The sequence below is a fragment of the Eschrichtius robustus genome, chromosome 3, assembly GCF_028021215.1.
Source record: "Eschrichtius robustus isolate mEscRob2 chromosome 3, mEscRob2.pri, whole genome shotgun sequence".
NCBI classification, from domain to species: Eukaryota; Metazoa; Chordata; class Mammalia; order Artiodactyla; family Eschrichtiidae; genus Eschrichtius; species Eschrichtius robustus.
In genome coordinates, this window is record NC_090826.1 from 151,249,478 (window position 1) to 151,262,179 (window position 12,702).

At 41.6% G+C, this 12,702-nt stretch overlaps 1 protein-coding gene across 1 annotated transcript in view; it reads right to left on the minus strand.

Annotated features, from left to right (window-relative positions):
- Nucleotides 1-8,106, minus strand: part of HSD11B1 (hydroxysteroid 11-beta dehydrogenase 1) — a 31,069-nt gene extending 22,963 nt beyond the window's left edge. Inside the window, exons 1-4 of the mRNA XM_068541506.1 lie at nt 7,932-8,106; nt 7,058-7,188; nt 6,218-6,329; nt 5,896-6,087 (exon numbers count right to left, since the gene is read on the minus strand). Of these exons, the coding sequence (XP_068397607.1) occupies nt 5,896-6,087; nt 6,218-6,329; nt 7,058-7,188; nt 7,932-8,019 (523 nt within the window). The 5' untranslated portion in view covers nt 8,020-8,106. The remainder of the gene's footprint in view (nt 1-5,895; nt 6,088-6,217; nt 6,330-7,057; nt 7,189-7,931) is intronic.
- Nucleotides 8,107-12,702: the final 4,596 nt, after the last annotated feature.

A 12,702-nucleotide genomic window follows, 5' to 3' on the forward strand; every position in this document is an offset into this window, starting at 1 on the left:
TAAAATACATTGAGAGTAACTGAAACCAAGTCCCCCTTAAACTGAGTTCCCCTGCTGAGTTAACAATCTTTCTATCCAAAACTTTATTCCCTTTCTTGTCCCACCCTTGTTCCCCTCAAGATTGAGGAGCATCAAAGAAAAGGAGGGATTGAAACCAAGCATGACCCTGAGGGGCATTCCTGGGGCCTTCCGTGTCCCCCATTTCTTGTTTGTAGGAAAAAAGTTTTCACCTCCTAGGCCTTCCCCAAGTTCCAAAGTGCAGACTCAAGCCGTTAATGATTAGGACAAGAGTCACAGGACTCCTATTTCCTCCTGAAGGGATATAAGTAACAATCTGATGCATATCTTTGAGTTGTTCTGCAGGAACTAAGCCCCTCACTCCGGTGGAGGATGATGACTACATGCTGACCACAAGTTCGTGGACCCCAGACTGTTGGAACCAGAAGGCTGATGATTGAGATCTCAGAAACATCACCCTGTTACCTCACAATCAACCAATCAGAAGAAGGTCCTCAAGCTGATCCTATGACCCTCTCCCCAACACTGTCTTTAAAAACCCTTGTCTAAAAGCCAATGAAGAACACGTTTGATCCCTGGTTGGGGAACTAAGATCCTGCATGCTGGCCATAAAAAAAAAAAAAAAAAAAAAAAGCCAGTGAAGAGTTTGAGTCTTTTGAGCACGGACTGCCTGTTCTCCTTGCATGGGTGACCTGCAGTAAACGCTGTACATTCCTTCACCACAACCTGGTGTCAGTAGATTGGCTTTGCTGTGAGACAGGTGAGCAGACCTGAGTTTGGTTCAGTAACATAACCTAAATATCTGGCAGTAGGAAAATAATTGTTCTGTATCTATATGTACCTAGAAGGAAATTCTCCAAAATATTGGCATGAATATGGATGATCTTTATTTTCAGCTTTGTGTTTCTCTTCATTTTTCCAATTTTCATAATGTGTGTGTATGTGTAGCTTTTATAATCACAGAAACATTTTTAAAAAGTTGTTAGGGGCTTTGCTAGTTCCATTATTTTGTGCCTTCAATTTATAATCTTTTATGAGAGGTTTATTTCAGAAATTATTTGCTTCCTGCAGTGCTTCCTTCTTTTGAATATAATCTTGTCTATATACTGATACTATTTTTTTTTTCTTTTTTTTCCTTTTTGTTAAGAAACTCAAGAGCCAAATTAGAAACTTAAGCACAGCTTCTATGTTGAGTTTAATTTTGGTGTTTTTATATTCTTTTCTTAAGACCTAGTTTTTTATTTGGGTGTTTCCAAATAGAGTGTATTTTTTGTAAGCCTTTTGAAACTCCTTGGTGAGTGAATGTAAAGGCGTGGATGATGGTAGAACCCTGATATATTTGTCAAGAAAAGTACTTGAACAAAAATAATGGTCGAGCAGGGTTAAGGAGCCATGACTACTTAAGCTCTTCCCACCCACCCCTTTCAAGGGAGTAAACGGAGTAATGGTCACATGGATAGCATTACAGTGTTCTCAACCTGCACTAAATTGTCACTGTCATCAGCAGGGAGTCTTCTCTTCCCCTTTAAAATCTCCAGTCACCCCTCCTGGGGGGCAGATACAACACTGAACTCCAATGTCGAGTGCATCAAGTTGTTTCAATCCTCCAGATTCTGCCTGAGCCCAGTCTCTTGAATTTAGGTAACAACGACTCCTGAAAATTTTATGTCCAGGCTGTTGATTCTTACTCTGATCTCCTTTTTTTTTTTTTATGTTTTAACATTTTTTATTAGATTTGTTTCTAATTACATACTTAGTACAGACAACTTGGAAAATATTTTTAAGAAAGGAAAATTTGTATAATTCCATCACCCAATATACATTTAACTCCAGTTGCCTTCCAGTTTTTTTTATATACATAAATATTTTGTTTATAAAAGTATAGCACACTGTTTTGTAGTGTGATTTTTCTATTACAAATATTTTCCCATAGCAATGAGTGTTTTTATACAGCAATACATATATTAACATCCATTAATGAATGTACCAAAACATAATAATCTCAATCCAGATCTATACACACACATGCCTCACCTCCCTGTGTTTCTCCCCATGCCCCTCCACACAGTCCAAATCTGCAGCACTCCCCCATCACGTAAATACCTGTATCCACAAGCATACACTTCCACTTACCTTGGAAATTGTGGTCCCTGAAAATTATTTCTGAGGTAATCAGGTTTAAGGGTAAAGATTCATCTTTCTTAGAAATATTAGGACAATTGGGTGAGGGATAAACTACCCCATTCTACTATATTTCTTAGTCTCCTTTGCATCCTAGACCTTGGTTGCCACCCTCTCCCCCCCACTCAGGTTATTTCCATACACTAAGCATTGGTCTATCTTTTAGGAAAAAGTGGGTGCCAGAGGTGTAGGTGGGGGATGAGATTAACACCTGTACATTCTTTTTTTTTTTTTTTTTTTTTTAATCTGTGACTCTGTTAGCAGGACGCAGAGACCTGCTCTAGCACTTCTAGACTTTTTTAAAAAAAATTTTTATTTATTTATTATTTATTTATTTTTGGCTGTGTTGGGTCTTCGTTTCTGTGCGAGGGCTTTCTCTAGTTGTGGCGAGCGGGGGCCACTCTTCGTCGCGGTGCGCGGGCCTTTCCCTATCGCGGCCTCTCTTGTTGCAGAGCACAGGTTCCAGACGCGCAGGCTCAGTAGTTGTGGCTCACGGGCCTAGTTGCTCTGCGGCATGTGGGATCTTCCCAGACCAGGGCTTGAACCCGTGTCCCCTGCATTGGCAGGCAGATTCTCAACCACTGTGCCACCAGGGAAGCCCCACCTGTACATTCTTGTCTTTATGCAGAGCAGCATTTTGCATATTCCAAATCCTGTTAGTTGATCTGTGTAGTTGAGAAATCTGTTTCTTTTTTCCTCTTTGTAATGTAGAATTCTTGAAATAGGTTTGGACTGTACAGCCAACCCTCAACCGCCAAACAGTTTAAGGTCCAACAAGTGACTTCATGCATTGGTTTGAGTTTTCCCACAAAAGCATTGTCTTACGAGGTATTTTCCTCTGGCTAGTCAGCTTATAATGAGCCTGAAATACTACACATTTGTATAAAAAAATAGTATGAAACAATGCTGGGAATGAGTAAACCAGGAAAGGAATACATTTGAATAAGACTTAAACTATATATATATATATGTATATATATATATATACATATACATATATATATAAAGTATATATAAAGTTTATATATACTTATATATTCTTTATATATATATAAAGTATATATGAAGTTTATATATATATAAACTATATATAAATATATATATAAACTATAATTATAAAATATAAAATATAAACTATAAACTATAAATATATATATATTATATACATATATATAAAGTTGATCTTTTTAAAAGAAGATTTACTTGGAGAAAAATGAATAGGTAACTGGAGACATTTAATGGATCTTCCAAAGAGAGGTCTGAGCATTTAGAGGTTATTGGCAAGGCTCTTTTACTCCTTTTGATGTGTTTTTCACTTTGAATATTTAAAGAAACCCAGTGTTTTATCATGTCTAGCTTCACTTCAAAATAGGACTTGGATTTTTCTTGATACAGACGAATCACCGTCCTTACACTTGTACCGGCTGTTTCATGAGAGAAAAATTAATTTCTATTTGTTTAAGCCATTGTAAATTTAGGTTTTTGTGATAGTAGCTCAAAATATATCCAAACTAGCATGTGGAGGAAGGAGGGGAGACTAACTGATGTAACATATACATAGAAAGTTGAGCAGTAGGTGCCAGAAACAGTGTTGAGTGGTGGATGGATGTGGACCGTAAGGAAATTCCCAGAGGCAGCCATACTGTCTTTGATGATGCTAAAGAAATAGCTGAGGCTTTAAAGAACGTATTAAAAGTATGGGATTTCCATGTAACACAATACCTAGAAATGCACTGGGGATAAAAACAATTGCTGATTACTGCAATTCAATAAACCACTTAATGTGGTCCCTGGAAAGAAGTATTAAAAAGCCATCCCAATACTCTTTGGCTGACCTTAGGATCAATCTGCGGTTTAGCGTCCCATGTTTGTGGAATTCAGATTTTACGGAGGAAGGATTAAGGAACATATTTGCTGACTGTCTGAAAGAACATAGCTTATGTAAATCAACTATGCTTCAATTTAAAAAAGAATAGAGCCTAGAGCAGAGAAATTCTTCAGTTAGGGAGAGAAAGCAAAGTGTTTGTACTTTGCCAATTCACAGACGTGCTTCAAAGCAAAAAGGCTGAACTTTTGGCTATACAAACAACAGACAGGAAGGTTAGTAGTCCAGCTAGATTTCTACCTCCCAGAGTCCATAGAAATTATGAGGTGACATTTGGTAGGTGGAGAAGATGTGTGGAAACAGGTTATCAGAATTTCATCACACCCTTGGATTTCTATAGTAACTCTGTTCCTTCTGAGGACATTTAGGCTGTAATGTTGTAAGGCTGTAAAACCCTCTTTGCCTAGAGTGGATATATTACTTATTCAACTGAGATCATTAAAGCCACCTACACCATGACTGATGTGAGGGTTTTGGCCAATGCCCTAGGATGGTTTGGGGATGTGCCCAGCACCCTCTCACTCAGTATGCATCCAGAAGCTCTCCCTTCCTTTCAGCCCAGAGAGAGGCTGTGTCTGGGGAGGCGTGGGGGAGTCTGTGTTGTCCAGGAAGCACAAGGATGCATATCAATCACCCTGTTTGGCGGGTAGAACAGACACACTGCCTTTTTATCCGATCGCTGATCACTATGCAGGCCTTTCCCGTCCTGGAAGTAGAACTCTTTACAACATAGATGGTGTTCTGAGTTACAGTAATAACCAATGTTTGTGAAGTACTTAAGAAATTACAAAGTCTTCTAGGTTATTTGCTTTTACATTGCTAGGAAACACATGTAGATGGCTAATTTTGATCCTGGTGTTTGCATCTTCCATGCACATCCTTCTAACTGACTAATCGACAAATACGTGTGGAACTTCTCTACTGGACCCATAATGAAATGGGCCTAGGAATCCCCCAAGCTGGAAACTCTCTGGCTTTTCACTGGTGATAACTTCGAATGCTGTCACCATCCAAAGCATAGGGGACTTCTCTTGATCACGCAGAGTTCTCTTTATGAATATTTCTCTGTACACACTCTCTTCCTACCCTGTTGGTGGATTAAAATGGACTTTTGATGTAGCAAGTTCAGATTTTGGAGAACACCCCAATATAGGCAGGTCTGTTATAATATGGTGTGTTTGTTTTTGTTGTTCATTTCATTTTGCCTTGGCTCAACACACTTATCAGACAACTGTATGTTGTTAAAACATTTCACCTCTCAGTTCTACCTTTGTATCAACTAACGTTACCAAGCTACAGCTCTTTGTCATGGAAGAAGCAAAATCTTGTTTATCTATGATGACCAGGTCTCTCCCTGAAACTCAGGACAGGCTGTCCCTCCAGCAGCCTCTCGATGACCCTTTGGACTCCCATTTGTTGATCACAAACAACCAGGCAAGTTCAGGGAAGCACTCTGAACTGCTGCTCTTCCTCCGCTACTTCCAGGAATCTTGTAGTAGATCCACCCTGAACAAGCCCTCATTTTTATGGTCTCACTTGTTCCTAACACTGTGTCTTTTACTCAGCATGCATGCTTCTCGGTGAGTTTCCATACCCAAGGCTCTTATTCGTACATCTGCCTGTCCACGCCTATGGGCAAGCTGTTAATCAGCTTTTCTTTAATATCACTGTGAGCATTTCAACTTCCAGTTTCTATTGTGTTACTTCTCAGGATGGAAACTGATAAAATGCATGTTCACTGCAGAGCCCCCAACACCATCCCTGGCACTTCTGCCACTCCCGCCTTCCACACTGGCCCCTGCCCCACTCACCAGCTATTGAGGAGACAACCACAATGCTCCCATTGCTCTGCTTCAGCATGGGCATGGCGGCCCCGCTCAGGACCACATAACTCAGGAAGTTGACCTCCATGTTTTTGCGCACTTGGTCAATGTCATCAATAAATACAGTCATAGGATTGTTGGTGTTGGTGATGTGGTTGAGAATGAGCATGTCTAGTCCCCCTGTAAGAGACGGCTGTGTTGAGAGAAGCCATCGGAGGTTGATACCTTCTCCCCCTCCTCCCCGTCTCAAAAGCTCCCTGGTGATCCCTAGGGCAAAGTCCAGAAGAGGAGAGAGGAGAAGCTGTCTCACCCATGAGTTTTCCAGCTTTGGCAACAAATTCCTCTGCGAAGGTCATGTTCTCCATGGTGCCAGCAACGTAGTGCGCCGAGGATGCACCTAGCTCCAGGCAGTGGGATACCACCTGCAGAGGCACAGCGGCCATGGTGTCAATCTTGGCTGCAGACTTTTGGGGGGCAGTCTCTGACATAATGGGGGTTTAAATGAGAGGTTGCTCACAGCCCTGTTTTGGTAGGGGTGTGTGTGTGTGTTGTTAAATGCAACTGACACAATATTAGTCCCCTGTTTGAAGTACTGTCTGGAACAAGATAGGGTATAAATGGATAAATCACTGTGCTGGAGTTTAAGTCTGTGCTCATGAGTTTCTGTAAACAGATGTCTCTGAACACATTATTGGTAGGGATGCTAGTTCCTGTGTGGGTAGCCCTAGGTTTGTGAATATTTATTTGTGTATCCTTGGGTTTGTGAGTCTGAGTATATAAGAGAGCGTGTGTCTGCATGGGTACCAGAGTATGAATTCATGAGTAGGTACTGGAATGTTGGTATCTGAGCACATATATGTATGTCTGTGACTCCATGTGTCAATGTGTGTGAATAGGCATGTCTATCTCATAGATAGAGATAGAGTCCAAGAACTTTGTGTCTAGATGTGTATGCATGAGAATGAATACTTAAATGCATATTTTTATATCCCTGTGGATGTTTGGGTGTTTGAATCCTCCGTGTGTGTGTGTGTATATGCATCTATGTCTGAGTGTGCCAGTTCTGTGTGTTGGCATGTATATGTGAGCATACATAGGAATACATCTGGGCACGTGAGGGTACCTATGGCTGTGGGCACAGGACCCTCACCTTCTTTAGAGCTTCTTCTGACCTCGCTGTCACTACCACATGGGCTCCCATTCTCGCCAGATGATAGGCCATCTCTCTTCCAATCCCCTTGCTGGCCCCTGTGACAATCACTCTTTTTCCTCGAAGCATCTCTGGGAAACCCCAAAAGAAAATGAGGACCGTAGTTGGAAGCAACATTCCTCCTCCCACTTTAGAGGTGGACAGCCTTATCGCAGTGTCTAAAGGTTATGAGCCCAGATCAACTCATCTCAAATTGCATAAATCAATGAAGGAACAGATCAACTCTTCCGTAAACATTCTCTGAAATGGGAGTTTGCTTTGGTTGCTCAAAACCAAGCCTTCCTGCTGTCCTTTTTTGAAAACCCCTATGGAAAGAGATTCAGCTAGAACACTGGAGTTCCAGACATTTCTGGATTCATCCAGTTGCTCAATTGAAATAAAATTCAAAGAGTCATCCAAACACATGTGCTCAGAGAAATTCCAGATATTTTCTCTCACTTCTATTTAGTCATCAACTCCAGAATTCTTTCTTGTTTCCCACTTATCCATCTCTCCACAGAGCCCAATTATCTGGCTAAGTTGTGAATTTTGGAATTACCCTCATTTTTTTGGTAAGAGATCTGAAACTGCTTTTGATCAAAGATGCCAAATAAAACATGGACTATTTGGTAATCTTTTAACGCCATGATTACCCCTCCCTACACCCCTATTACCCAGCCTGTGGCTGGAAGACGTAGAAACACAGTCTCACCTCAGGGTCCCCTCTTGTCCAGCAACTTTGGGGATCAAGAACTCCTTTTTATCCTCAGAAACACTCTAGCCATCCCTGGGTTTTTAAATCTATTCCTCCAAAATTAGACACATTGGTACTTACCTGGTCTGAATTCCTCCTTTGCAGAATAGTAGTAGTAGGCCAAGAAGATCCCCAGAATGGGGAGGAGATATTTTTTCATAAAAGCCATCAGACAGGGACCTGGCCCGAGGAGCCCTGTAGGACACACAGAGAGAACCTACAGAGCTTTCTACAACTTCCTAGGCAGGCAGCAGCCTCTGGATTGTGACATCAGGGATGGGGGAGGCTGGTTTAGTCTCAGGCAGTCCTAGCCAATTTCCCTGTCAGAGCAGCGATTGGCTTTGGGTGGGATCCCATTTGTCCCTGGCAGCCTGTGTGGTGGATTTCATAATGGACAATGTTTACTCCATTTCATTGAGCAAGAATAGACTTCCAGATGGCCAAGCTCATGATTGTACAGGACTGGATTCCTGAGCATCCCTACCCTGAGCTCGTCTTCCTCTTAATGCCATTTACTCCAGGAATCAACGGACTTTCAAAAGTGATATATCAAAGGCAGAGAGAAAGTGTGCACGGGGCTTCTGGGGAAGTGTGAGTAATAGCAAAGAGAGCCAAAGTCAAGCAAGTCTCATTCTCAGCCCCACCTCCTAGTCAGAAGCAATTAAAAACAACAGCACAAAACAGAAAAATAAGCTTAGTTTAAAAAAAAAAAAGTGCACATTTTGGAGGAAAAAAAAAAGCAAAGAAGCCTTATAAATCCCACACTTAAGTTCAATGAACAATATTACAACATCAAAGGGGAATGCAAGCCAGCCAGAACCCAGATGGTGGGAAACCCCTGACCGGTCAAGACTCTCAGGCAAGTGCAATGGAATGTACACTTATTACTTTAACAGCAAATAAAGAAGAAATAATGAGTGCCAAGAAAAAAAGGCATTAAGCTGTTAAAGTAGGTCTTATAAATGCGACAGAGGACCAAGAACGTGAAGAGGATGGTAGGAAGAGGGGATCTGATGTAGAAGAAAAAAGAATGAGCATCATTGAAGCAAAGCTAGCCTGAAAAGCCCACATCCAGCCAAAAATTGATCCAGTAACAGTAAAAGGACCAGGGGGGAGAAACCCCTACTAATTTAGAATTTATCACAGAAATATAGAAATAACCACCTTGGTATGTCTGTAGCAAGAATTCATTAAGGATCAATCTTCAAAGAAAGAATTTAAGATATAGTATTGTTAAGTTTTTCAACTTAAAAACAACTAACCAAACCATACACATTATCCTATCACAGAGCAAATCCAGAATTCTGCAAGTTACCAGTGCAGCCAAGAAACTCATTTAAATATAGCAATAAGAATAGGTACCTGTGCTTTGGAGGAGGAATGTGGGTTGAGGGCGGGGGTTGGAGAATTCACACAAGATTAAGAGAAATTGAATTATGACCCTAAGTACAGGATCTGGAAACACTCACTGAATTTTCACTTCAGAGCAAGGGAAAATAAGTTAAGACCCAGAGGAGATGAAATAATTTGTCAACAAAGGCCCACAGCTGTGAAGTTCACTTCCAGAAAACAATGCAGATTTGAGAACAGTTGAGGGCTAGATAGAGCTCAAGGTTCATGGAGGACAAAATAGAAAACATGCTTTTTAAAAATCAAGTGGAAAATTACATTACATAGTGTCAGAACTACAAGATCTATATGCATAGTTTTATAAAGGACTTTATGCCACCAAGATATGTTATACACTAGACTCCATTTTCATCTCTACAGGAAAAGGAATTTAACCTTTATTTTCTTAATACTATACTATTAATAGCAAAAATATAGGAAACAATGAAAAATGACTTTCAAATCTGATGATGCTAAAACGATAGAAAGATGAACAGATTAGGGAAGTTTATTGCCTGACACACACAAAAAAAGAATTTTAAAGTGCACTACAGAAAATATAAATTTAAAGAAAGCAAAAATAACAATGAGCAGGAGGAACTGTAGGTGACAGAACATAAAACAAACACAACTATTGCTCATTGTTGGCTGAATTAAAAAATGAAGTCCAATGTTGTGCTGCCCCCAAAGACACATTTAAATGCAGACACATAAAAAACCCTGCAAACAGATTAATAGTTAGATGGCCAAAGAGCCATCATGTTGGAAAATAGGGGTATAGAGAGAGCATCCAAGAAAATAATTTTCATGGACTTTGATGAAATAATTTTTTTAAAAAAAAATATACTCTGACTAGCAGTCTGTTTTTTTTTTAAAATTAATTTATTATTTTTAAAAAATTTTTGGCTGTGTTGCGTCTTTGTTTCTGTGTGAGGGCTTTCTCTAGTTGCGGCAAGCGGGGGGCCACTCTTCATCGCGATGCGCGGGCCTCTCACTATCGCGGCCTCTCTTGTTGCAGAGCACAGGCTCCAGACGCGCAGGCTCAGTAGTTGTGGCTCACGGGCCTAGTTGCTCCGCGGCATGTGGGATCTTCCCAGACCAGGGCTCGAACCCGTGTCCCCTGCATTGGCAGGCAGATTCTCAACCACTGCACCACCAGGGAAGCCCGAAATAATTTTTTTTATATCTTTTTTTTTTTTGGCTGCGTGGCATGAGGGATCTTAGTTCCCCGACTAGGGATCGAACCCAAATCGGTGCACCCTGCGGTGGAGGTGCAGAGTCTTAAACACTGGACCGCCAGGGAAGTCCCTGATGACATAATTTTTAATCAATAAAATGCATCAATGAGAATGAGGGCACTGCGTGATGGTTGATGACATTCAATCTTAGAGGTTCTCAGAAGTTTTGGTCTCAGGATCCCTTTAACAATCTTAAAAATCATCGAGGATCTCAAAGAATTTTTGCATATGTGGTTTTACCTATTGACATGGATGTATTAGAAATTGACTGAGAATTTCTTTTTTAACTCAAGAATACATAAGCATCCGTGTATTAAGCTTTGTATTATTACACATCCTGTAGGCTGGGGAAACTCATGAGAGAAGGAGAAGGAAAAAGGACAAATAATGTTTTAGTATGATTATGAAATCAGTTTTGACTTTTCAAACTCCCAAGAGGGTCTCAGGGACCCAGGGGACCACACTTGGACCACATTATGTAATACACATGGATCCACTGTATGTCTATAGTTACATGCCTGGTTCTCTCATTAGCTTGTCGACTCGGACACGGACTATGTCTTTTTCATCTTTATCTCTCTCCATCTCCCTCTAGCTTTGCTCCAAAATAGGCATTCAGTGAACTTTTGCTGTTTTAGTGTTTCCGAGGCACTGCAGCGATGAGAAAATTGCTGTCTTTCTGGAGCCTGATTTAATCCGGGGAAGTCACTGAGATTTAGCATTCTGGCCAGAGCTGATCAACCCCCGCCCCCTAATCCTCTTCTGGTGGTGCTCAACAAATTGAAAAAAAAAAACAAAGAAAAAAAGACAAAGGAAATATGAACACTTCACCTAGCATTTGTTTGGACAATTTTTCACCAATCAAGTAAAGTTTCTTTCACTGCCATAGCAACGAACTGAGCTGTTCATTCCTTCACGCGGCTCCTTCTTTGTAAGGCATTGACCACCTACATTTCCGAGCAGGGTTTCAGTGAAATGCCCTCAACATGACCTGGTCATTTTCAAAAACCCACGTAGCATGGGTCACTCTCAGCTGGACGTGCATGGCTGAGCCCAGCCAGGAATTCTCTCCGACTTGATCAGCCCCACCTAAATAAACGGGGTCAAGAAAAGCGAGACGGTGAGAAGATGTGCGGGGGTTGTTGAATGGGAAAGGGCCTCGGAGGGCCGGGCCAGATCTGGGAGGACTCACAGGAAGTGGCAGACTCGTGGGGGGGGAGCAGCCACAGGGGAATTCCTGTGCATTTGGCATAAAATGTAGATCATGCAAGGAGCACCTGTCATTTCTGAGGCAGCATCTGGAGTGCCTTCTGGGACTGTTTGGTAGCTTTGTTAGGAAAGCGGTCTCTTCCTTGTGAAAACTAATCCTGCCAGTGGAACAGCGGGCAGACCTTGGAGTAAAAGGTGGGTGAACCCTCTCTGTTCCGAGGTTCTGCCTTCTCTGGGAAAATAGCACCAACAGGTTGAGACAGGAAAGGATCTTAGCATAATGTTAGAACGCATAAAATTCTCCCCTTTCCTCAATCCTCCCACCCTGTTCCCCACCCCAATCCAGTTCCTCTGGTCCGATTTTTTTAAAGAACTCCTCAGTCTGTGCCATGGCTGCCAAAATCTGTTTCTAGCCATGGAAACAGCTGTAAAATGAAATTCATGAAATTCATTCTATGGCAAGACAAGAAAAATTTAAACAAAAAATCTTCTCTGCCCTTCGGCCTCCTTTCTCCTCCCACTGTGCATTGTATATCTGTATTATGCATGGCCCAAACCTTCCACATCGACAGAAATACCTGCTCAACCATAAGAGCGATGTTCTCCTAGCATCAATAAGACAATTCCTTCAATATAACAGTCCTTCGGGGCTTCCCTGGTGGCGCAGTGGTTGAGCATCTGCCTGCCAATGCAGGGGACATGGGTTCGAGCCCTGGTCTGGGAGGATCCCACATGCCGCGGAGCAACTAGGCCCGTGAGCCACAACTACTGAGCCTGCGCGTCTGGAGCCTGTGCTCCGCAACAAGAGAGGCCGCGATGATGAGAGGCCCGCGCACTGCGATGAAGAGTGGCCCCCACTTGCCGCAACTAGAGAAAGCCCTCACACAGAAACGAAGACCCAACATAGCCATAAATAAATAAATAAATAAACCCAAAGTTTAAAAAAAAAAAAAAAGATAACAGTCCTTCATGGTGCTTAGATGTGGATTATGTAAATTGTCAATAATCCGTCATTA